A 27,773-nucleotide genomic window follows, 5' to 3' on the forward strand; every position below is an offset into this window, starting at 1 on the left:
GTACTTGTGGCAAAGTCAACCAAGAAAAGGTAAACAATACTTGACAGAATATGCAAAAAGAATAAAGGTTTGTACTATCAAAACCTCACAAAAAAAATGTATAGGCGGGGGAAGAGTTTGAAGATATGTAAATTAAAAGAACAATATTAAAATAAATTTGGGAGGCAAAACAGGTGCAGGAAAGATAAGGCAGTAACATTTTTAAACATACTAGTATATACTGTATAAAGCATTATATCACTTAATAATGTTTAGAGCTTGGGTTCTGACCTTTCTGGAAACGAAGAGGTGTCAACGGTTATTTGCTGCCTTCTATCTAGCAAATTCAAGGGTGAATAGGGGTTAATCACAAGCCCTAGGGGTTGGGGGAGGGCAATTCTGCATGGCTGACAAAACTCATGAACCCCGCCGGCTCCCTCATTGATTGGGATTAATTAGTCTTTCCATTGCCCTTTGCAGCATTGTGCATCATGTCCATAAGGATTAGTATCTATCTTTTGTATTTATACAGGAAGCAACACTTAAACAGCTAGCTATGTAACAAGTCTTGCTGTATTATACCACACTCATGTGGCATTTAATATTGCTTTATCTAACTGTTCATTGGCTTTCAGTGTTTATAGGATAGATATATATGAAATAAATAGCTCAGAGAAGATAAATAGTCAGGTAGATATATTTTTAAATGACTGCTTTACATGATGGTTCATTTTTGGGTAGAAGCTCATTGGAAAAAAGTCATCAGTCCTTACTTCAATTCTTGAAAAATAAGGGGGCATATTTCTGCTCTCTCAAGATAAATATGACAGGTCGGGCATACTTATTTACCATAATCAAAATCAAATAAATGAATGAGAGTCTTCTGCCTTGGCTTGAAAAATAAAGAAAGATAGTAGGAGGTGAATTAGTAAAATCATAATATATAAACAACTTGCTTAACTAAGGTATGGTTCTTAACTTATTAATGTGAATAAATTAAAATCTCATAACCAATTTTTATTCTCCACAGGTCCTTTCCCTGGGGGCAGACGTATTGCCAGAGTACAAGCTGCAGGCACCGCGGATTCACCGATGGACCATCCTCCATTACAGCCCTTTCAAAGCTGTGTGGGACTGGTTAATCCTGCTGCTGGTCATCTACACCGCTATATTTACCCCTTACTCGGCAGCTTTTTTGCTGAACGATCAGGAGGAGGAAAGAAATTGGGAGTGTGGCTACTCCTGCAACCCTCTGAACATTGTGGACCTGATAGTGGACATTATGTTCATTATAGACATTGTCATCAACTTCCGCACAACTTATGTTAATACAAACGATGAGGTTGTTAGCCACCCTGCCAAGATTGCCATCCATTATTTTAAAGGCTGGTTCCTTATAGATATGGTGGCAGCCATTCCATTTGATCTGCTTATCTACAGGACAGGTTCAGATGAGGTACATACTTATTTTTTTACAATTATAGATAAATTGTGATATGTCTGTCTCCATAAATACATGCTCCAAGGCGCTATGCACAATGAGACACGTTGGACCCAAAACATTGTGGCCAGGTCATCACAATACTCAGGTTAGTTTGATGTCAAAAGGAAGTGTGGAACCACTATAGGAGGTAGACATAAGGCATTAGGTTCAAATGTTGGGAATAGTGTTTCTATCAGATGAGCAGCATCAATGCAGGGGAAGAATATTATAGTAGACAACATAATTACATAATGCATAACACATATAGGGAATGTGTTCTATGATTAAAATGTTTAAAACAGGGGGCCTATTCTCCTACTAACAGTTCAGTTCTAGGTACAGGTAATGAAATATTAAAAATTATTTAGCTTTTCCTGCCAGTCAACTAAAAAACATCAAACTAAACTTTGATGGCATTTAAGTAAATATATTGAATATTTACACACAAGTTACCTAATCATTTTCAAGGCAAAACTAAAAGCTCAGCTTTAAGGTGAAGGACTAGATTATTGGTTAGCACTGGTATACTGGGTTAAATTCCCTGCAATTACTATTTGCATTACTACGCTATTAGGATCACACAAATTACAGCTCTACAAGATGTGTGATTGTCAAAGAAACGACAGTCCCATGGTTTATTGTTCTCTGCCAGGCATTGTACTATATATTGGTGTCATATGAATTTATAACATAAACATATATAGATATATATTAAGTAGACTGACTGTAAATAAAAAAAAATGCTTATAAACATGCATGAGAATTGTTCAATGCTACATGCTGTTCAGTGAAAGCCATGCAATCCTTACTTGGAGAGTGTTATATGAAGTGAGAAGGGTAAAAAGGAATTTCATGCCTATTTTTCTTCACTTTCACTTCTCTAGACAACTACTCTGATTGGTCTGTTGAAGACAGCTCGGTTGCTACGTTTGGTTCGAGTTGCAAGGAAACTGGATCGATATTCTGAATATGGTGCAGCGGTATTATTTCTCCTTATGTGCACCTTCGCCCTTATAGCCCACTGGTTGGCCTGCATTTGGTATGCTATTGGCAATGTGGAGCGGCCCTACATGGAACATAAAATTGGTTGGCTGGATAACCTGGCCATTCAGATTGGAAAGACTTACAATGACACTGATTCGAACTCGGGACCCTCTATTAAGGACAAGTATGTGACAGCACTGTACTTTACTTTTAGCAGCCTGACCAGTGTTGGATTTGGTAATGTCTCCCCAAACACCAACTCAGAAAAGATCTTCTCCATTTGTGTCATGCTGATTGGATGTAAGTATATTGTCAAATTTAAAACAAAAAAATGGTTCAGCCTATGTAAGATATTGGAAGGTTAAAGTCGTGGATAACATCACTAGCTCCATGAAGTCTTTATATATGACACAAGGGGTTTTTGCACATTTTGCTCATTTACATAGCAAGCAAAATACATTAAAGAGAGAGAATCCATTTAATTAGGCAGTTCACACCAACAGCTCTTCTACAAAACTAAGAGGTTTACCAATCAAATTTTATTTAATATAAATAGTTTAAATTATACAACAAACTACTAAATGAGGACAGAAATCTGTCTTTGCTTCTGATATGGTGACACATGTTAATACATCCTTTGCCCACTGTACTGCTTATAAAAGTGATTTGCAATGTGATTGCAATTATTGAAAATCTTATATGAAAGTAACTTTGCTGGGCCTTTGCATATTTTTCTTGACGGGTTCAATTCTATGGTAGTATTCCATATGCAAATTGGTTGATCTTTCCTTTTTAGAAGTTTGACTTGTACATTAGTAGCATGGTACTGAATTTAGTCTAAAATGATTAACATGCCATGTTCAAAACCTAATTTCTTTTAGTTATTGCAAGCTGACTTTAGATTTCCCAACAGTGCCGTCATCTGGGACTTTGCCAAGTAGATTAAGCCCCAGGCCCCTGCCTATCAATAAAGGTTGAAGCACTTTAATTTCCACTTAGTACTGGCTTTTATATCAACTGCAATCTATCAGTCCTGCAGATAATGGAAATATGTCAGCTGTCTTGGTTAAAAAGTAAATAACAATTAAAACAGACCTTCTACATCAGTGACAATGTCTGTTTATTCAAGGTGCCTTCACAAAAGCTTGTGGGGGGTACTTACCTTTTCACAGCTTCATCCTACAGTGCAAAAGAGTTAAAAGGCATTTTTTTAAGTAAGAGTCTTTGTCTCTGGGCCAATAGTATATAGTTTTAAATTCTGCCTAAGGTATACAATTTAAAAAGCAAAGTGTCTGCTTCTTTCATAAGAACTAATAAAGAACTAAACAGCACAAAAAAGGAGGGTAAAATTTGTTTGCTCATTCAATTTCCCTCGCTTATACCATTAGTTAATATCAAATAAGCAACTTTCTAAGTTTCATTTATGTTTTTTTCCAGTTTATGGGTATTTTATCTCCTCATATTTTTTTCTCTTAGCTCTAATGTACGCCAGCATCTTTGGCAATGTCTCCGCCATAATCCAGCGCCTGTACTCTGGCACTGCACGCTACCACACGCAGATGCTGCGTGTCAAGGAGTTTATCCGTTTCCATCAAATCCCCAACCCGCTTAGGCAGCGCCTTGAAGAGTATTTTCAGCATGCCTGGTCCTACACCAACGGCATTGACATGAATGCGGTGAGTACACTGCTTTGCCACACAAAATGTTATGGCTACATTTGACGGTGAGCTAACTTACAAACATTTTTATCTGTCCATAGTATCTGTTTTGGTTGCAGTGACTTTTATTACTTTTTATTCTTCCAGATAGAAACCTAGTCCAGGTTGGTATAGCTTTAAATAAAATTATGTTATTTAAAAGGCACAAATTGTGAATGACCTGCAACAGCCAAATGCTATCAATCCAATACAGCTTTGTATTTAATTGATCACTGAAGGTTTTTGCTCACCATTCACTGCAATAAAAAAATACACCGTCATAAGACCTCTCCTTCTAAGACGTTCCTTCCCTGCCATACTGATGGTCTAAGTTCTGTTCTTTGGGTAACTGTCTTGAAAAACAAGCCATAAGGTAACTTTTTTCTGACTTTTTCAGCATTAAGAGCTCTGACTTTAAAGTTTCATGCATTTTCTAGGTCCGTAAAACAAGAAATGTTCAAGCCAGGGACAGCTAGGTAGCTATCATTTTAACACTGAGACCAACAATGGCAGCCCTCATCAATCTCTCATTGTGTATTTTGATAAACCAAAAAGCATAGTAAGTTAGGAACATTACCATTTGACCCCCAATCAAAAAATCATAGTCTATTAATCCTAATGAATTACTGTACTAAAATCTAATTAGCTACAGTTTCACAGTAGGTGAGTATTATTTTTGAGGTCCACTAAGGCAGGACTATATGTGACAAGTAGAAAAGTGTACCATGAAATTATACTAAAATTCTGGGAGCTTTTAAACAGCACTATGACAGGTAAGCTGAATTGGTGGTAAAATCCAGTTACTGTATGTGTACCACAACAACCAGTTATCCAAGCCTAAGAACACATACTTACCTTTCCTTAATTTCTCCACTCCAGTTAGGTGTCTGGAGCAACAAAACCTGAACATGTGACTTATTCTAAAGCTACGTACACACTTCCAATATTTATCATTAGAAAACAAACGATTACGGCTGATCAACGATTATGCACGAATATACTTGAACGATCGTATTGTGCACAATCCTGTACATGCTGTAACGACACGATCGTTCAAATATAATCTACTGCGTACACACGCTAGATACAATCTCTTTGAACGGTGGAGGGAGTGACATGTAAAGGAGAAAGTGTATTGCAAAAAACATGCACGATCACTGAAGGACTGTACACGTGATAGATAGTGAACGGGCCAATCAGATCTGCCGTGACGGTCGTTCATTTCCAACGACAATCCTCGTTCGTCAGCGTCGTTGGTCACCTTTTTTGCGAACGATTTTTGGACGATCGGTGGTTCGTCGTTCGTTTTCAACAGTAATTATTGGAAGTGTGTACGCAGCTTAAGTGACAACACTGAAGCTTGGCCCAACTTTGTTACATAGTGGCAGGGAAAAACCTTGAACTTGTCTAAGCTCCATTGTAGCGACTCCAAGCTACATAGCATTGGTCTTTCTTGTCCTCCAGCTGCTAATTTAGGCTGAGAAGAGCAAAAAGAAAGGTTATTTGGGAGGGAGGGGGCCATTAAAGTGAATTTGTTACTTTGCACTCTATGTGCACCTTTATTAATCAGCAATTCCAGCTTTTCTCTGTTGTCTGTTGTAAGATAAATCACATGCCAGTTTCATAGAGCAGCTTATTATTATTCTAGCTATTACTTCTGTGAAAACAAAAAAACTCTTAATGCTACTAAGAGAACCCAGTGAGATATATAACTTGTTATAGTTCTTTGGCTCGGCGGGTTCTATAGCGCAGTAAATAATCCTCTTGTTTATAGAGTGTCTGGAAGGCAGTCATGCCAATACAAAATATTACAGTAGATAAAGTGTGCACAGAATTCATTATTGCTGTGATAATTTAGCTTTCCTTCAATGAGTTTAACGTGTTGGCTTTTGTGTATTTGTTTTTTCCTGGCACCTTCTACAATAATCAGGGACTTGTCATTGTATTAATAAAACATACATTACTTTTTTTCTTTTGAATTATTCATAACTCTTTTGCAGTGTCTGATTTACAATGTAAGCTGATGATTTAACAAAGGTATGACTTGGTAGATATACATAGAAAATGTGAAATGTTCTGTTTTGTGTAGAGGTTGAAGGAGGGCATATATAGAAACATATGAGGAAATGTTTATGACTTTCTCCCTTCTAATCGCACTGTAAGCTGGATTGGGTCTTAACTGATCCTTGTCCCAAATGTAAAATGCTTGATCCCCAACTAAGCAGTTTTTATTGATGGGAGACTAATCCATACCAATTAACAAGCTAACAATCACAGAGCACAGGGAAGGATCAATAAGCGAGGCAAGGACAAGGATCTATTGCCACTAATTAACCATTAGTCACAGCCAGACAGGTGCTCCACTAACACTTTATAGATAATGTTCAACCAGAATGAGAATTGAAAATGAATGTCCTATCACCAAAAGAAAAAGAACTCATCAACTGTCTAAGGTGTGAGTAATAATATTATTACACTGTCCTGTCAGACATTTTACATTTAATAATCAGTAAGAGAATAAACTCAAGTTTTCTATTGTTATGTGTATTAACAAGAAAAACTAGTCAAATGCAATTTCAGAACTGTTATCTGCATTACATTATTTAAGCGATGGGAAATCTGTTAACCTGTATTTAATTTGTGCTTTGTGGAAGATAATGCCCATCTGCACAAGCCTTACCATAGACTAGCCTAAGTATACTCACCACACTAGTGGCTAAAATACAAATCAGAACCTGACATCTTTAAGAACATTTAACTTGAGACCTGCCCCCCATGTTTATATAGCAAATAACAGTTCTTACTGCACTGCAAATCCAAAAGCTTTTTCTTCATGGTTCTGACATGCCAAGCTATTAGGAGCCTTGATTCAAATTTCTGCATTCATAAAGGGACATCATAATAAAAAGTTTGCAGGACTTTATTAAAGTTTTAATGACTATGTATGGTAATATTAGATTTTACATACCATTTGTGTTTATTGATGTTTAAATTTGTGACCGCCTCCCAAATCAAGCTGAACATAATTTTGCACATGAGCTGTGGAGCCAGGTTAAGGAAAGCTGCACGTACAAGTCTCAGCAGAAATGACGGTATCTTACAGTTTAAATCATATACCGAATAATGTGAAGGTGACCTTTTTCACTTCCTACAGTTGCTGAGAGCATCACTACATCTTCGGAATCCTGTCTGTGTGTAGAAATTGTAGATGTTATATCCCTATTAGATATTGTGCTTGTGCCTAGAAGTTATAGTTATGTTTATTCTGCCGATGTGACTGCATGAGAAAAACAACTTTTCTGCGGAGAAAATGCATGAGTTCGGTGCATGTAAATTTAGCCATAAGCACTAGTTTTTTTGGTTGTGGGTGGTCTATACTTAAAAATTCATAGGATATTTCATTACTGTGTATAGTAACTTTATGTGTATAGTTACTGTATGTACGTGTCAGTTGTGTCTCTATGCTGGTGTTAAATATGGGCCTTGTTAAAGTGCACCTGCCATGATAGAAATGTGTTGGTTTACTTCTGGAAATCTAATTGTTTGACTGTCTAGCTTCAATATTTCTGAAGCGCAAACCAGGAACAATAATGCTGTAAAAGTCTGTCAGAATATCTTTTTTCTTTTATACTTGTTTTGGGGTAAGTAATGGAGAAAGATGACAAAGAATGCAAATGACAGTCAGGAAACCCTTAGTGGTGCTCAGGTCAACAATGGCAGCCTTCATAATTTTCTCATGAGAAGTGTACTTTAGGCTGAACACCTAGCTGGATTATCGTAATTCTGCTACAAAAGAAAGAAAAGGTTTTGTTGTCCAGCCAATAACGTCTTTTTTTATTGCTTGGCAACACAGATATCTTTCTTTATTTTGAATATTATGTAAAATGTGTGCATGAGTCCTATTTTCCTATAACTGTGCAAGATTGAGTTTGTGTCTGTGTAGATAACTAAACAATGTATTGTGTTTTGGTGTCATAAACCTATACAATTGGATGAGAGTGAACTGAATGTAAATTCCTTTAATATCTTTTTAAGATATTAAATCTAGCTTATTTATTGTAGCAAAAATCAAACTGCATTTAACCTGAGTGGTTGAAATGAGCTGCTGTACTTTGTAAATCGCCAGTGTGTTTGATATGCCCGAATAAATAAGCTTCAGTGTTTGTGGGTGTTTAAAGCCAGTCTGTGCACAGTCAACATAATACCCTCCATGCATTAAGTAGTCTGGTATTGTGTGTGTGCGTGTGTGAAGGTATCCCGTGTGTTGTGATCTTGTCTTTACAGGATTCCTGTGTTCATTGAATCCATACAGTTTGCCTAGGATTGTGTTGAGATGATGTTGTACTCTCTCTGGGCATCAAGCACAGGGCCTCATGGTTTCTCTTCCCTTTGAAAGGCTAAAATGCAACCTGCAGCTGGAACGCAAGCCAAGATCATCTGCCAGGCAAGGGCATATACCTTCCTCCCTGCTCCATGTTACTCAGCAGGTTGACTTACTGTAGCACATCTTGACTGTCTAAGGTTTGCAGCATTTTTGGGCTTTAACAACAAAATATTTAATTGAAAAGCAACTCAATGTCTAATGTATTTCTTAATTTTCAGTCAAGAGTGGCATGGTGTGATCCTGCAAGTCCATACCGTATTTTGTGTTTCTTAGCAGAGAGAACAACCCAGAACCCAGCATGGATGTGACAGGCTAATCTGAGCATATATCTCTATGAAGAATGATACAACATTACAGTTCTTCCTAGTCTATTTTCTATAAGGAGAACACAGGCCAGTGATAAAATGAGGCTAGCTGAAAAGCTAAGATCAACTTGTCACAACCAGGTTGGGAAAGTGGTGACAATAAAAGCCCCACACTAAGGTAGAATTCCACCATTCACCAAATTCACCAACCACTGCCAACAGGACAAACACTGCTGACATGAGAGGCTTTTTGTGTTTTACAAAGGATACATGAGTGATAAAGTGCAGTAACCTACATCAAACAACTCGGTTTTGGTTTATTGCACTTGGTCCAACAAAGATTGGTATTGTTTTGTGTAACTATATTTGAACATAAGTGTTTCTATGGTTCCAGGTTCCATTTTATAAATAGAGCCCTATGTATTTGGATCTTAGCAGTAAGCCTGGGCAACCAATATAAAGTCATCTTTCAGCAGCTTTATATTAGGTTTAAATATAAAATACAATTTCTGGTTGGTTACTGCACACAATCATATTCTATTATTAAAGGTAAAATCCACCCAGTAATGATACTTTTTTAAAATATAAATGCTATTGGGTTGAACAAACCAAAGGTGTTCTTTAATTTTAAGGAACTTTAATGGTGAAAATTCCCCTCTGAAGATTCTGGCTAAATTATTGCAATAGAAAGAGTTTCAATCTTACTATTGTAATCTCTGAAATATTGAAAGTAATAAAACATTCAAGGAGAGGATCTCATGCCTGGAGGATGGAACTCAGAATTTAGTAGTAAAGATTTCTGTCAAAGTCCCCATGAGATATTCAAAGCTAATTAGTAATTCAACCTGCCAGATTCTCACCAAACTAGATGTAGTTTTTCACTCTAGGGCTATGTATACACTGACATAAATGACATAATATAAAATGACACTGACTCATATAATTATTCATGAAATACACCTACAGTGTTGTACTAGAGGTTAAAATTGGCAAGATAAAAAACACTGTGTTCATTAGATTGGTAAAGCAATAGTAGCATACTTAAATATTGCAAGGATATAATAGGATTGTTGCAAAAATGTTGCAAGTGAAAAAATAATGTGCCTTTTTAATAATCCTGTTTCCTTGGAAAGAGTTTAACATATTGACTGTTACTGACATATTATTAAAACACACCGATGTATAAAAAGACATGCAAAATGCAATAACCCATGACAACCAATCTTATTTAATCCCAAAGCAAAAAAAGAAATGAAGAAAAATGAATCTACTTTTGATAAATAACATGCATAAAAATGACCCTGCCATAGAACAAAGTCCCACTTTAGTCCTATATACACTAATACAATTCATTCATGGGTGGCTGTAACTAACCTTTGAAAGGTTTTTACACTAATGGTCTATGTATCAAGGCAAGGAAGCACTAACAATAACCACATAACAATATATTTTAGTAATTACAGCAATTGGGTCTGGTAGCCTTAGGCATCTGTAAAGAGCTTTATTCAGAGTGCTTGAATTCTGATTTGACACTTAACAAATTGTTTTCCTACAAGGTCTTAAGAACATGAGCTTTAACTCCATCAAATTATAAAGAGAAATTACAACCATGTGAAAAAATATATCTCATGGAAATTGTTTGGTTTTCTTTTTACATATTTGCAAAAGCAAACACTAGATCTCCATTAAAACAGTGCCTATAAATAAAGGTGATCTACTTGAAATCATTTACACCAACTTTACATAATGGATATAATCTAACAATAATAAATTTAGTGTTCCAGATCCAGTGTCAATAATAAGAAATTCCTTATAGAGTATCCTGGTGGAACCTGTCTTAATTGAACCACAGATATTGAGGGTCTTTGCTGTGTGGGATGTTATCATGCCAAGGTAGCTCTATAAGTCCTTCAGAAAAGAAGTTGTGGATACCTACAAGTCAGACATGGAATTTAAAAGATTTCCAAACTATTTCAATATAATCTTTCCACTGTAAAGAAAAAAAAATTACCTGCACTACCTACAGGGTGGATTTCAAGTGACTGCTAATTTGTTAAGAACTGACTGACCCAGCAAGGCCAAGGGCCGACTCTTTGATGCTAAAAGACTATTTTGAGATTTTTTTGCAAGATATACAGGTAACTCTTGCAACAGCTGGTGTCAAAGTGTATGTATCTAAAATGAGAAAGGGACCAATTACAATTGTGTAGTAGATATAGCATAAATAAGCCTTGCTGTCCAAAAATTACATGGAAACAAGACTTCAGTTTGGCATGGCACATATACTGTATGCAAGGACCGTGCCCTACAGCACAATGTGCTGTGGACTGATCGATTACATTTGTTTTTTTCCACAGCATCAGATAACTTTTCTGACACAATCCAAGGACAACATTCCAGTAGAATACTCCCATAAGTATAATAAAGCATGGTGATGAAAAGGCTTAGGGCTGCTTAACTGTATTCTAAGCAAACCCTGAAGCAGCAATCAAGACAACTAGGACTTCTGCATTATATCAAAAAGTGTGTTTGTTAACAATCTGAGGACATATATTCAAAATTTGAGGTTCAAGCAAAAATGAATCTTTAAATACAATATTAATCTGAAGTACACTTCAAATCCACCAAGGAATAGCTCATAAATGTAGAGTTAAGGATTACCCCAGCCAAAGCCCTAACCCATATTGTAAAGTGAAAGAATTTTGAATGATTGGAAACTTCATCAAGTCAATGCCAGACACTGGTGAAAAATTAAACAAAATGAGAAGATTATTTTTACTAAAGAGGCCAATACTAGTCTTTGGGTTCAAAGACGAACCTCAATTTTCTAATTAAATGTTTGTTGAAGAAACGATTGAAAATTCCATTTTTACTGGCATTTTTATCAGTAGGTGGAGATCTACTGTTTATCTATTTAAATATGTTGAAAAAAGAAAATGATATCCATGAGGTTTTACAATTTTACATGATTGTATCCATACTTTCAGTTTCTTCTACATGTGTCTTGTTTAGCATCACAGCATACATCTCCTTTGCCTATGGTATTACTGCTCGAGCTTATCTTCTTTGTTGTACCTTAGTGTACTTTTTTAATTGCTTTTTGTGTTTATTTATTTTTTTGGATTTGTTTGTTTGATTTTAAATCATGTTTTATTTGTTTATTATCTTGAATTTATTTGTTTGCATTTGTTTGATTTTACATCATGTTTTATTTGTTTAATATCTTGAATTTATTTGCTTGCATTTGTTTGATTTTACATCATGTTTTATTTGTTTATTATCCTGTATTTATTTGTTTGTATTTGTTTGATTTTACATCATGTTTTATTTCTCGATGTCCAAAAATGAAAAAAAAAATCAAAAGTCCACATTATAATGTAAAACTTTGGCAGCCTGCAGTCCTACGTTACACATCACACATTTAGTGGTGGTTAAGTTGTAATAATAGCCTTACAACTATCTACAGCCCAAACTTTTGTTTTTAGTTTTTGAGAGAATTAAAAAGAAAATGCTGTTGTTTTATATATATTTTTTGCAGTCTGTGTCCTATTGGGGAAATTGACAATTACCTGTTCTGGAGACATAACAAAAAAAGACAAGAAATTTCCTCTCAGACATTGGTTATTACCAAAACTGATGCCTCAAAAGGAAGATTTTTATTTATGTTTCAGTTACAACAGTTTTTCCAGAACTGGAAAAAAAAAGTCTGATCTTTACATTCACTTCAAAGATTCTACCACCACCACTCACATGTCTACAGGTCTACCTGTACATGTACATCTAACAATGCAAATGCAAGGAACTGCTGTTAACATTACAGCTGTTTTCAGCTGAAACTGAGACAAATGAGCTGTCTGCAGAAAATCTGGCCTATAGATATTTTCCTATATTTAAATGCCAAAGATGATTATTTTTATTTATACGAATCAACCTATCTCCAAAGTTTTGTAGAAATTGGCATTTGTTTGCTAGAAATATCTCTATAGCAGCATATTCTCAATTATAAATGACCACTGCTACTTAAAGCTGGCATTTCAGTTTTGGCTCCTGGCTGATTGAATCACCCCCCAGCTTTCTAGATTTTTGAAGGACTTCAGTAGAAAGATCTGCCTGCAGTAAAGATTGTGTCTCTGCCGTCTGCATATGCCATTATGCTGGTACCAAGAGCTGCTGGGTTGCAGCTTTTCATTTTTTTGGGGTGCCAGGTACCATTTCACTTTTTTAATGGCTAAAGCATTTGAAAACCACAGATATGTTACGACTGAACCCCCTAAAACATTCAGATGACACTATGCTATTTGCCTTGGCAGTAGCCATGCATAACTGAAATAACTAGTTTGGTAGAAATGTGCTTTTCATGTAGAACTTTAGATGTCCTTTGGTTCTAGATGCATGTTTTTATCATATCCCATAGGAAAAAGTCATCTAAATGGCAAAGAACAAAGTGAACCCTTTTTATTAGTCGGAAAAAAGTTCTTGTGTTGCACCATAGTTTCAATCCTGTGCTGGTATTATCCCCTTTGGCTGAAGTAACTGCAGTGAGACGTTTCTTGTAGGCATCTACCAGTCTCTGACATTGGGCTGGGGAAAGTTTGCCCCACTCCTCAGGATTCTTTCGTGAGACGTTTGAGGGGTTTCTTGCATGTACAGCTCGTTACCCCACAGCATCTCAATGGGACTAAAATCTGGGCTGTTACGCGGCCACTGCAGAAGTATCCATTTCTTAGTTTTCAGCCAATCCTTTATGAATTTTCTGGTTTGTTTTGGGACATTGTCGTGCTGCAAGGCCCAGATCTGCTTCAGCTTTAATTTTCTTACAGATGGTCTCTCATGTTCCTCATGCACCCTCTCATACACAGTAGAATTCATGGTGGATTCTATGATGGTGAGCTGGCCAGGTCTTGCTGCAGCAAAGCATCCCCATACCATGACACTTCCACCTCCATGCTTCACAGTTGGTATGAGGTTATTTTCCTGGAATGAGGTATTTGGTTTAAGCCAAACAGGTCCTCGGGTCCGGTGTCCAAATACATCAATTTTAGACTCATCTGTCTAAAGAACATTATTCCAAAAGTCCTGGTCTTTGTCTATATTTTCTCTGGCAAACTTCAGTCTGGCCTTGATGTTTTTCTTAGAGAGCAAAGTTTTCCTCCTTGCACACTTCCCATGCACGTTAAAGTTGTGCAGTCTCTTACTGATTGTAGAGGCATGCACTTTCACATCAACTGTATCAAGAGCCTACTGTAACTCCCGTGATGACATTTTAGGGTTTTTGGAGACTTCTTTTTAGAATCTTGGGGTCTGGTCCCAGAGTGAACTTGCTTAGTTGACCATACCTGGGCATGTTGGCAGCTGTTTTATAAGTCCTCAACTTGTAGACTATTTTCCGGACAGTGGAATGGCTAATTTCAAATTCTTTTGAGATCTTTTTAAACCTCTTACCAGACTTATAAGCTGCTACTGTCTTCTTTGTGAAGACCTCAGACAGCTCTTTTGATTTCACCATGGTGTTCACTCGCACCCCAACAATCACACCAAACTAAATCTCTGAGGTTCAAATAGGGCAAAATGCTGAGTAATGGTGTTATACATGTGGGGGTGTCCTAATTTTTTACCTCACCTCACCTTTTACCTCACCAGAAATTGCATTTTTGTAGAATTACATTTTACAGAAAAGATTGAAAAGCCTTTCCTTAAGCTTTATTATTTAGTTATTTTCTTGAATCTCCTAGTGTTGTTAAGATTAAGAATAAATATCCATATGTCCGAGAATGTTACAAAACCACACAGGCTTTCAGTGAGTGTTCTAATATTTGCACTGTATATATATATATATATATATATATATATTTGTAAATCAACTCCAATGCTCACAGTGCAGTCATCTTTACTATTATTAAACATGCATCTAGTGCTGCAATAACATCTACTCACTTGGTCAGGAAATCTCTAAGTTTAGAATTAGGAATGCAAATGATTAAGGTGTATGGAAAGAAAAAAGCTATTTTGAGATTCCCATTTTGCACATTTTATTTTAGAAAGTGTTTGTTAGACCATACCAGCAGTGTATCATAAAAATACTATCTGTTTTTACAGCAGAGAAGTAATCATGTGAGGTCTTGTTGTAAGTGATAACATGAACGGTTATTCAATCACAAAATGTGCGTACCAGCTGCATAATTATATCTTGCTTGCTTGGTGACTACAGATCAATGCACATCTTCCTTTGCATTGATGCATAGACCCATCATGTTTGCATTTCCATTTTGTGTTTCAATCCAAGTCCCATTGAGTCCTTTATGTACATATGATTCCTGATACCAATGCATGTCACCCCATCCTCACCATAAAAAGCAGAATGTACAAAGTATGTTGGTTCCATCTTTAGGTTACTACCTACATTCCACATTTTCCAACCCTAACTACATTTCTACTCCCTCACATACCATTCCTAAATAGTTTCTGTTATATTCCATCTCATCACATCTGTTTATGCATTTCACTAATATCTTCTTTAATCAGCTTTAAAAATGTTTAAAAGTATATATCTTCTTTTACCTTTGCATATCCCCACCTCTAAAAGTGCAACACAATATCCTTATATCACATGCAAACAGCCTCTGAGTGTTCACTTGCTGTAGATAGAAGAGAATGAAGCATTTACCACCCATGTATGCCCATCTACCAGCTAGACAAGTAAGATAGTTTGTTACAAGTTCAGCAGCTCTCCAAAGGTGAGAGGCAACATGAAGGGTTTTACCTTCTGTCACTCTTAGTGAGAAATTTGCTTGTGTAAGGCCATCTTAAGCTTCTCTCCAGCTTTGTATATGTTAATGCACTTAGGTCTCGAGATTTGGTACATATCTAATCTTTATACCCTTAAAAGATTCCACAGTGTATAAAGTTTGTCCTATTTAGTTGAGATATTTCATTTTATTCCACTTGGGTATATTAATGTGAATACTGATCCCTACTACAGAGTAATCCAACTCTTTGGATCAGTTTGTGCTGCAAATAAGCCCTCATTTTGTAGCAAATACTATAATATGCCTTAGTAAAGATAGACTTTAAAATCATTGTTACATGAACCAGCGAAACAAGTGGATGACAAATATATGGGTATAGGTACCAGAAGACATCTCTAGCTAATATATGACTAATGCTGAGGGTGTCGGATGAATCCCTGCTTGTATCCTCAAGTGATCCAACAGAACCATTTTTAAAATGGTTACTGTATGCCTCCAAACCCTACTTACATCTATTAAAAGGTGTTAATTAAACTAATCCTAAAATAAATAAAGAGCATGACCCTTGAAGAGAAAATTAGACAATCATGTTAAAACCATACCCATATAATTATAACATTCATTTCTACTTTGCAACAATGTACATACCAATCTTCATAAACTTCATATATCAGAGATCCTGTACCAACACCGAATACTGTTCTCTTCTTTCATGTCTTGACCTTAGTATTTTTAGACTACCTATACTTTTATTCAAACTCTTTTTCTTAGTCTCTGTTTCTTGTGCAGGTACTGAAAGGATTCCCAGAGTGCCTCCAAGCAGACATATGCCTGCACCTGAACCGCACGCTGCTTCAAAACTGCAAAGCCTTCCGTGGAGCCACCAAAGGATGCTTGCGAGCCCTGGCCATGAAGTTCAAGACCACACATGCTCCACCAGGGGACACGCTGGTTCACTATGGAGATGTGCTCACAACTCTTTATTTCATCTCTCGTGGGTCAATTGAAATTCTCAGGGATGACATTGTGGTGGCTATTTTGGGTAATTAGGTTATATTCTCTCTTTTGTTTGCACAAGGAATAATTGAGATGTTTTTACTAGGGTTTAAGAATTTATAGAAATACTCACTAACGACTCTAATATTGACCAGGTAAAATACTATCTACTGATTCTATTAGATCCTATACTAAAATATTGATCATACATCTTGATATATATCTAGTTTAGACATATTTTAATTCCTTGCAAACAGCAGGTCTTCTATGATAAGATTTTGCAGAAATCTCATTTGCTCCTGCTATATTAGTCTCACTGCCTTCCAAGACATCTTGGCAGAACCTGACTGCTGCATGTATGAACAGATGCTAGGGTTTCTTGCTTTCTGCATTAGTCGGTACAATAATTTAAAGGGAAAACCCTCCACTAAGAATTACAAATATTCAATCACTGGTGAACAGATTATTCTCAATTTTAAACTCAGTCCTGGTAGATGGATGAATGCTAAATAGCAGACATACAACATTTTACAGAATGGCTGAGAGTGACTTTTTTGATTTCAAAATGCTCTCATACTGCCAAACGGGGACACAGAACAGCACCAAAGGAGAATTGATATTAGTGTGAGGGATTAAAAAAGGGGCCCCCACGTGTAAATTGTGGTATATCTCCTTATATTTTTAATTTTTTTTTACTGAAAATATTATCTTCAGTGTTGTTCTCTTGTTTTTCAGGAAAGAATGACATATTTGGAGAACCTATTAGTCTGTATGCACGTCCAGGAAAGTCCAATGCTGATGTGAGGGCCCTGACTTACTGTGACCTTCACAAGATTCAACGAGAAGATTTGTTGGAGGTTCTAGACATGTACCCAACATTCTCAGACAGCTTCTGGAGCAATTTGGAGATTACCTTCAACTTGAGAGATGTGAGGAGGTTGCAAGACAATGTAAATTAGGTTTCACGAAATATGAGAATTAATCCTTGTACAGATGCACAATAATTGTCACTTAAACAAACGTTAGTAATTAACTTAGATGACAGTTTTATGAAAGATTTCTCTGGTTGACTATTACATATTTATAAATGACGTTGTGGGACACTGGTACTGAGTCTAGATGTTTTAAAGGCACATGTGTTTGTAAAATAGCCCAAACAGCATAAGAGCAAATATAAAGAAGTTACAGACAGATTCTATAATGCCTAACTCCTGCCATCCTTTCCATTACCAGGCAGACAGTATTCCACGTTCCCCTTTGAGTGATGAATACAACTGCAACTACCGTAGGACACGTAGATGCAAACAACCAGGAAGACGTAGAAAGAAACATGGTAAGAGTCAAGCAGGCAAAAACATTCAGTCAATAGCACTATTTTTGCTTGTTTAAATGTTGAATATTTGAATTGACCAATGCAAATTATTTAGAAATATTTCATTGACTTGCAGCTCTTCCATGTCTCGCAGATGGTCTTGAGGATCTAAATTCTGATGCTGAACAATATCATTCTTATTCTGAAAAGAGCAACATTCAACGGCCAATGAGCAGGGATCAGTGGGATGATTTGGCCAGCAGCACCACTCCTTGTTCCCAGACCAGTGATGATGAAACCAAACCACTGAACTCAGGTTGCCTGGATAGGATCGCTTCCACAGACAAGCAGGAATTCATACCAGCAGTGGTCAATTTGGTGACAGCCAACATCAGCAATCGAGATGGGGGCAGGAAGGTGCTGGAGACAGTGGAGACATATTCAGGTAGTTGATAAGCTTGACATATCCATAGTTGGGGCACTGCAGCCAACCCTTAGACTTGCATTGTAACAAAAAGCAATTAAGCACAACTATCTGAACTGCAGCTCCAAGCAGGAAGTAGGTCTGTCAATTTAAAAGGCAAATATGGCTTTCACCATGTACACAGATGTTTTAAAATAATTGAAATGCAGCACGGTTTGTTTAAAATACATACAATGGGAAAATGAAGAATTATCCATATAAAATAAGCTTGCCCAATTCAAATTCTTTCCATTTTGTTTAGGTCTTTGCTATCACATTTATCTCTTTACTGCCATTTCCTAACATTATCAAATACAAAATTTACTGTATTATATTCAATGCGTTATCAAAAGAGGTAAACTCACCCCTTTAAAAGTGCCCATCTAATTTTGTTTCCGTGCAAAGGAGCATGGAGGGCTAGATAAAAAAAAAAAAAAGAAATTGCATTTTATCAACAAACTATTTGTATAATATATATTTTGGTTCCACTAAAAATCCAATTTGGGCTATATTAACCTTTTTTATATATTTTTCTTCCTTCTGTTTTATTACTTATTAATGATGACTGTTTAAAAGCAATGTATTTACTGGTTTCTCTGTTTAGCATCCCCTATTGAAGTTCCTAACTTGTTCAATTTCTGGAGTGACCACCGCCAAGCTGCATGTCCAGAGACCCATCAACATATTTCAATGGTGCATAATTCTCTGGACCCCCCACTTAGTCCTGATGACCGGCCTGGAGAGATTGAATCCAGATTGGAGCTACTGCAGGCTCAACTAGCCAGGTTTGACAAACAAGCTAATATATATATATTGTATATACTGGTAGGATACTGGGAAGTGTCTGTTCTAACAGGTGGATACAGTTAGGGAAATTTTAGCAGTTATTTTGTTCCATACATAAAGGTCCTCCGTATCTGCACAGGCCGCCATTTGCAACCGGCAAAGAAAAGAGTGGGTAGGGTAGAAAGAACAGCAAAATCCTAAGGAAAAGGACATAGGACAGATTAACTATATATAAATGACATTTAAAATTAGGAATGCATAGCAAACATATTACAGGCATTGTATGCACATTTTAAAGGACAATTTGCTCTTGAAGTATGAAGTTTCAAACCATACATGTGGGTCAAAGTTTAGAACAGAATTTGCCGGGACATAACACTTCTTGAAACCTAGCACACACCCCAAAAGTCATACAAGCCATCCCTATTGTAAAAATAACCCTTTCTTTGCATAGTTACCTCTACTGTGCCAGGGGTCCTTTAAAAATTAACAAGTCTGTACAATACGTACCAGTGCCATTAGCTGGATCTATGATCTACTATTCCATTTAAAAAGTTATTGCAATGTCCTAATATCATTTTCAATTTTTTATCACAGGTTGGAAACCAGAATGTCTTCAGACATCAATATTATACTGCAGTTGTTGCAGAGACAGCTGTCCCAGATCCCCCCTGCATATAGCCCTATCTCTCCGAGCTCCCACACACTAGGTCTTTATCACTCAACATCCAAGAGCCTGGAGCCTGTACATAGCAGTCCGTCTCTTCCAGCAGACTCCCCCATCTCTCCTCTCCAGGTGGGTGCATCATGACGTGCAAAATGTAATTGTTAAACAATAATTTTTTTTACATACAGTTCATATTGTATTTAATTGTGACAACAAAGATAACAATAATATTTTAAAAACAACTATGTTAAGTGCTGAGCATTAAAAATGTGACTTTACAACACAGAGATATTGCAGTAATCTGTGGCGAATAACTGCTTGATGCTTTGTTCATGTTTCTTTGCTTTTAACACCTTTTGCAGCTGTTTGCTGCTACAGTCCTCCAATAAAATGGTGAGCAATCAAGATAAAGGGTAAATTTCTATTATTGCAAAGCCCTGTTAAACTGCTATATAGATCTGTTGCAAGGCTTTGTTCTATTTTATTAAGGCATGGTATAGCAGCTCTACTGTGTTCCTAAAAAATGACATGGTGGGTCTGTGGCTAGCGAGCTTTCTTGTAGCACTAGGGTCCCAGGTTCAAATGTGGGCCAGTACTTGGCAAATAGCATTTCATTGTGTTTGTGTGGGTTTCCTCCCACATCCCAAAACCATAGTAAAAGAATAATTGACTTCCCAATTTACTGTCCAGAGACGGTCAATGTCATAAGACTATGGTAGGAACATTGGATTTTAAGCTCCTCTGAGAAACAATTAGTGATGTGGCTATAGAGTGTTGAGTAAGGTGCCAGTATATTAAGGTATTATTAAATATGATTTGTATGTTTTTTTTTAGGTTAGTCTGTTTTGCTAACTAATGTATGCACTTTATTATGGTTTTGTTTCTACAGAGTCCTGGACTGGCTGACTACAATGACTTAGAACCCCTTAACCTTAAGCCAAGTGCTCTGAATCTCAGCACTAGCCCCCAGGAACCTGTTGGCCTAATTCCTGGACCTGGACTTCCTCAGGCCCACAATGTTCCACCTCCAGAAACCCCCACCCAAGCAGTTCTAGGAAGCTTCAGGTTTCCTTCTCTCCCTGAACATCTGGAGTGTCCTTCACCTCCAGACTTGGAATTTCAAAGACACCTTTCAGACCCTGTTCTTCCTGGAAGTTAGGGTTGTGGAGAAAACAACAGAAGGAGATTACCGGTTTTCAAAAGTGGAGAAGGGGAGAAAGATATCTTAGTCTGAGTTCCCTCTTCCATTTATGCATAGGATAGATTTCATGTGGGCACTTTTTACCTGAAGAGGAGTAAAGTTGGGAAAGCGCTTCCGAGGAAGGCAGATCAGACCTTAAGGTGGTGTCAACTTTTTTCCTGCAGAAAGGATCCCTACCCCTTCAAGACTTTTATAACAGCAAATAATATTATGTCCTAGTAAGATTCTCCTCTATGGAAAAATCTTACAAAGGGGCAGTCAACTGGAAAGACTCTTAACTTATTTGTCACAAGCCCAAAGGGGCAATGTCAGTGCAGTTTTGGAGACGAGACAAAAACAAAGCAAGTATCTAGTTCTTCCATCCCACTTCCAACCTATGTATACTAAGCATGCAATCTTCAAACTTTAGGTAATATAGTATAGGTAGTGTCAGCAAAAATTTCTCAAGGACGTTCATACCCATTAAATTCAGTCAGATATTTATCAAAAAGTGATAAAGGTGGTGAAAGTATTTAAAATATGTGGTATGATGAATCAATGCAGAATTGTGGGTCATCTCTCTTTATAAATATACCATATATAAAATAACATTTCAACTGACAACCAACATAATATTGCATCAAATTCTAGAGTATCATAATATATGATTTATAGATGGAACATTTTACAAGAACATAAGCACATATTTAAACACCATTAAAAAAACTGTGATGGTCAGGAAATAGGAGGGAATTGGTCATTACAGAGTCATTCACAGAAATAATATCTAATATTTTTGTAGCTTTTTAAATTTATTTATAATAAACAGGTTGTAAAAATTTGCTAGGGATGTAAAAACCTGTAAAACGTGGTTATCATAGAGAAAATATGGCTAACCAATTTAGTTCTTGCCCGTTCCCGTACACCAACTAGTTCCAATCTTCCTCCTGGCTCTATCTGATTCACAACTGCTAATAAAACCAAAACTAGGATAATACCAGAGTGATTGAGATTTAGGTAGCAGGAGATTTGTGTGTTAGAAAAATAGCTCTGGTCTCTAGTTTTGAGCATGGTATTGGATCATCCCAAAGTCTTCCACTAACATCTGGACCAGAAATCAAAATAATGCTGGAAATAACTAATACTTGTTAAAATTCCACAATGCAAAGCACTGAATTTCTTAATAAGGGTGTCAAAACTTATTTGTGCTGCAAACTAATTTCTCAAGTAAAAAAGAACTTTTAATATGAGTTACAATAATCAATCATTTCATGACTGTGATTTTGCATGTATATGGCTTACACATTGGCTTTTCAAGTTAGAAAGTAGCGGAATGAGTGGTTGAAGATAGAGAAAAATTTTCAGGTGCCTACAGACATGAGAAGGTTTGTCGCTTATTTATGGCTATATAGGAAAAGGTAACACAGCCGTAAGTAATGCTAAGATTACAGCAGACATACTACTTTCCAAATATCTTGGTAAGTCGATTTGCTAGGTTAGCTTTTACTGTCTCCCCTCCAGAGAATCAAGTATGGATGTGTGTCTAATGCTTGTACTAGATTTTTTTTGCTATATTATTCATCAATCATAGAGTGTGAGATGTGGCAGCAGGAACAGGAATGGCTGTAGGCACCTTTTGGCTGCAATAAAGGGTTTCAGATTTAAAACAACGTTATTATAGCTGAAGCATTTCCATTGCGACAATGGAAGGGTTATTCTTTTAGGTTCATGTTTTAATATGACAACATTACGCATCCTAGAAATGTTAAAAACAAGGTCTTCATTTATGGAGGCAACAGAGAGATTTGTTAAAAAATGTGTTAATCAACAGCAAGTCAGGTTCTCCTTTCCAGTCTACATATTAAAACATGCCAAAATATAATGGGTTTAGGTAGGCCAACATTGACTTAGACTCTTCCTATCTGGAAATGTTCATAAATGAGGCTCATTGGTCAGATCCTGTTCTATAACACCTTCACAACATTTATATTTGATAAACAAGGTGGAAAGCAGTGAATGATATAGCTGGTGGTAGACATACCTTAGCACTGTGCAGATACTGATGCATATGATTGTTGCCAGTGTCAGTGCTTACTCCTCCACAATCACCCTGAAACAATAAAATAGAATATAAGCAAACAAATAAAAGAAGACATATTTTTCAGCTCTGTTGGCCCACATGCTACCTTTAACATATATATGACAGTGAAGAAAACATCCTTTAGAATTACTCTGGTAAATATTGTGACCAACCGATAATTCTAGGCATCATCCGTTTGGTTTCATGCTTGTGGGAAGTCAGAGCAAAGAGTTATGACAGGCAGGTTTGCATGGTATTTAAATCATATGACACATATGCCACATAGAATGTTCGGTACTTACTAGTTGTGGTTCATATAGAAGTGTGTTTTCCATCTGTTGAGAAATAGCCTTATCATAATGATTCTTAGTGGGTCTAAATCGAACTTGTTGCTTCTGAGTAGCATTAGACTAACATGTTTCCGAACACTGAGATGCATCATGCCGAAATATTTAGATGCAAGATCTACATCAGTGCTACTACTGTAATATAGTACACTGAAAGCTTTTATATATCAGATTTTGGCCATATTTCATAAACCTACTGTAGGGAAGGGGCAATAAATGGCATTGTTGCCTACAGAAAGCTATCAAACTAATTTAAGTGGATGAAATAAACTGAACCTTGTTGCTGTTTAATACTGTGTGCCCCGGTGAAAAAACTGAACTCCAGGCAAACAAATATACAACTGAAATATGTACATAAACAATCCTCCTGTCCAACAGATTAGTAATGTTTGTCAGCCATTCGTGGCAAACAGGATGGATGGGCCACATCTTCCCGGAGACCTCCCTTCAAAATATATTTCAGGTGGGCCATATAGACTGGTCCAGTACGTGCCCCAGTCTGACTAGCTCAGACTTTCTTGACTATGGGGGAACCCCTAAAATACCTGTTCAGGTCTTCAGGGTACCCCTGGTATAATTACTATATCTACAGCTCACAGTATATAGGTTTGGTGGTGTGAAGTATGCCTCTTAGATTGATTGCCAGTGGGATAAATGCCACCCTTACAGAAAGCCAAAAAGATCATTTCGATGATGTCACAAAAACAGACCTGCAAAGCACAAACTTCCTATTGATCAAGTAACCCCAAACAACTTCTGGAAGAACCCTGATTGAGAAACACTGGAAGAAATAATAAAGGAGGAGAAGCACAGTGTTGACATCAATACTCTATTCTCTCCTCTATTTAAGTTTTCCACTGTTAGATAAGCAACACAGCAAAATGTACTTAATGTTCTCAACCTTTCTTTCGTGTTCTAAGAGCTAGCGTGCAGGAGACAAATTCAGGTACTTACACTGGTTGCTTTTAAAATAATTGTTATTTTTTTTAGTAAAGGGACAGCAGGGTACTTGTTACACCTAAACTTTTATAAATTTGCACAAGTCTCTATTTACTAAAATTTTTTTAAACATATTTTTATGTTTCCTAACTTAAAACTGAGGAGCCTTTATGCCTAGTAACAATAGTACAGAGGGCACATGTCCCTACAGAGAGATGCCACATGTATAGTGAGTCTCTGGTGATCTTACTGTATGGTTATTACATATACATAACGTATCTCATAAACGTATCTTTTGCCAAGCATATATACACTAAGCACTACTTCCACTTGTATTTTAAATACATAGGATGTCTAAACTGAACTTTATATAACGAAGCTCATAAAAGCATAACTATTTTTCTGAAAGAACCCATTGACAAAAATGATAAAAATTAAAGATCATCAAAGATCTGTTAAAGATTCATTAAGAGTCCTTACAAATTAGAGCAGATGACAATTTAAATGGAAATCTGTAATACAAAGTAAATTATTTTTATATATGTTACAAATCTTGATACATTCTTTAAAAATGTTAGGTGTGGTTTATTGCCATTGCTAGAAGTTGGAGCTATGCATTTAAGGCCATAATGATAACGGGTGGTACAGCCTCTCTTGTATTTAATGACAACCCTGATCGGATGCCAGGAGGCAATGCTAAAGATAACACGCAAACCATGAACTTGGCTTCCATATTTTCATTTTTTATTACTTGTTTTTCTCCTAATTTTGCCTCTCTCATTAGTAAAACAACATCAGTAAAGCTAAATTCACATTTCTCCAAGTAGAAGTGGATTTCATAAATAATATGTATTATAAAAACACAAATGTGTACAATGTGCATTGTAAATCTTGGGGGGAATATTTTAATGGCAATACAGATTAGCCTGTCATTTTAATTAAAGCTACTGCAGCAACTAATGTAGTTAATAATTGCTGTACCTTGTATCAATTACAATTAACAATACTAGAATGCTTACTCTTAGTTGCTAATGTGTAATGCACAAATTTTCAAACTATAAGAAAAAAATAGAAAAGAAAAAAATGTATTGTCCCACAACCACCTATCAGATATTATTTCCAATGATGGTTTAAATATATGAGGGCTGTAAAGCCATAGAGGTCTTATTTTATGATCTCTGTATAATCTGTTTTAAACAAGGGGAAATTTTATAGCAAACCTGGCAGGTATATCAGGTGTCCAACTTTACAATGCTGACAAAATGTATGTAACTTGTGTATCTGCAAGAACTAAGCCCTAGTATAACCCCCCTGCGTTTAATAATTCAGTACAAAGTTCTCGGCTATACATAAGGCTCTGACATTCAACATTTATACAGCAAGGACAGGGCTTAGCTCTGTGAACTGATCTCTGACATTGACAACCATGAAAGTGAACCTGAACGTTACCCATGCACTTCTGTACTCCATAGCAGCACATTTGAACAACTTGAACATTGAACTTGAACAATTTGAACATTCCTACTACTCTGTTTAGTTACTATGGCCCTGATTTACTAAAGCTCTCCAAGGCTGGAGAGGATGCACTTTCGTCAGTGAAGCTGGGTAATCCAGCAAACCTGAAATGGATTTCCTAAAAGTCATTAGCCCTTTGTTAGCAATTGTTTTCAATTCTGGACCAGATCCATTACAGGTTTGCTGGTTCACCCAAGTTCACTCCTAAATTTGTATCCTCTCCAGCCTTGAAGAGCTTGATTATTCAGGGTCTATGAGTGAGGAAAAAAGTATTGTCTCCACATTCCTATACTACAGCACCAGGCCAATGTCTCAAGTTGTCAAATGAGAGGAATTGAACAAGTTTCGTGCTTTTTATTTTCCTATGCCACTGAAGACCGAATGCAGAGTAGGTCAGAATGTGCTGCTGAGGAAAGGTATATTAAAGAGAACCTACTGCTTTGTATTGCATGGACAAAACACCAGTAGGCTTTGTATAACCATGAACTTCGCAATCAAACCTAAATCTATCTGCACATTAGCAGTAGTGTAAATATGCAGACATTCATGAATGTGTTAATGTGCTTTAAGGTTTCAGAGGGCTTCATGCAAAGTCTATAGTCGAGAAGAACCATTACTTCACTATGAAAGTTTTTCCCAGAGGGAATTCTAAACATACAGGAACTTTAAAATTTGTAAAGTTCAAAACTCTCTGCCCTAAACACCTTTCTACTTTTATTAAAATTCACTGAACAAATAGGCGGGTCCTAAAAAAAAGTCCCAGTGTGACGTTGAAGGGTCTGAAAAGAACAGCTCAGTTTTTTAATACTGAAAATAAATAGAAATAATAAAGGCTTCCTTTAATTTATGTTTTCCAACAATTTTGTTTCACAAATGTGAAAATTGGACTATGATTAGGTGAGGTTACTAAAACAGGGAAGTTTCATCGTCTTTTTTCCTATAAATTTGTATATGCTGCAACACACTTTAAATCTGATGTTTATCTTAGAATAGATTCTGGCATAAAAATATTCTAGTTTCGAATGTCCCTCTGGCACACAAGTGATCAGGATTCAACATTTGAGTTCCATTTCCATTCTGCAGCCAATATAATGAGCTCTAAACTTTTTGAGCTAGCAGAAGTAATGAAATTCCATGGACGTAGAGCTGAGTTGCACAAGCAAAATAGTAAAGCTGACCAATAATAGTACCGACTGATGCTGTACAAAAGCTGTAAAAAATACAGAAAAACAGAAATGCATTCCCAATAATAACCCAAAAAATCAACAGATTTGCAACAACCCACAAAAGTATAACTGCATACAAGTAAAAGCCCATATTACCAATATGCATCACTCATCTTATATATTATAGTAAATTGGGACCGTTATATAGATTTACATTTAACATGTTCTCAAAGGTTTTGCCATTGCAAAAGCACAAGCCATTCTGTTAGTAAGTTTGAAAAAAAAAAAAAAAAACTTTCGGGTGGTGGAAATACTTGTATTAATTCTGTAATTTCCTTTATAATGGTTTGGGGAGTATACAAGTTGGATTAGACTGCGGCTATCGCCATAAAGTGTGTGCCATGTTGGGTAAACTGTGGAGATAAGTCTGGGTTCTGGCACCATCAACAGAAACCTAGACAATGGAAAACTGTGAACATTTTTATTCTTGCGTTTTAGAGATTAATATAAAACTTTAATAAATTTGCATTTTTTGCCATTAATTGGACTCAGAATTTTCTTTTACAGATATTTAAATGATAAAACTTACAGTTTGAGAATATACTTGGTGCAAGTCAGTAACTGTAAAGGGTATGCAAAAAAATAAACCACTCAAAATGCTTGCAGAAATAGTTAACATCACACCCATTTGGTCTGTTCATGACCCTTTTTTTTTTTTTTTTTTTTTGAGATTGTATTTGTGTT

General features: G+C 36.4%; 1 protein-coding gene across 7 annotated transcripts in view; it reads left to right on the forward strand.

The window, feature by feature from the left end:
- Positions 1-27,571, forward strand: part of KCNH6 (potassium voltage-gated channel subfamily H member 6) — a 109,216-nt gene extending 81,645 nt beyond the window's left edge. The window contains exons 5-14 of one of the 7 annotated variants that reach the window (XM_072414619.1): positions 1,010-1,435; positions 2,347-2,746; positions 3,923-4,122; positions 16,350-16,620; positions 17,310-17,524; positions 17,808-17,907; positions 18,023-18,331; positions 18,954-19,134; positions 19,733-19,931; positions 20,692-27,571. In XM_072414619.1, the coding sequence (XP_072270720.1) occupies positions 1,010-1,435; positions 2,347-2,746; positions 3,923-4,122; positions 16,350-16,620; positions 17,310-17,524; positions 17,808-17,907; positions 18,023-18,331; positions 18,954-19,134; positions 19,733-19,931; positions 20,692-20,961 (2,571 nt within the window). In that variant the 3' untranslated portion in view covers positions 20,962-27,571. The remainder of the gene's footprint in view (positions 1-1,009; positions 1,436-2,346; positions 2,747-3,922; positions 4,123-16,349; positions 16,621-17,309; positions 17,525-17,807; positions 17,908-18,022; positions 18,332-18,953; positions 19,135-19,732; positions 19,932-20,691) is intronic. The other 6 variants (XM_072414621.1, XM_072414622.1, XM_072414625.1 and 3 more) reach the window with 6 other exon arrangements.
- Positions 27,572-27,773: the final 202 nt, after the last annotated feature.

Source organism: Pyxicephalus adspersus, chromosome 6, assembly GCF_032062135.1.
Source record: "Pyxicephalus adspersus chromosome 6, UCB_Pads_2.0, whole genome shotgun sequence".
Taxonomy (NCBI): Eukaryota; Metazoa; Chordata; class Amphibia; order Anura; family Pyxicephalidae; genus Pyxicephalus; species Pyxicephalus adspersus.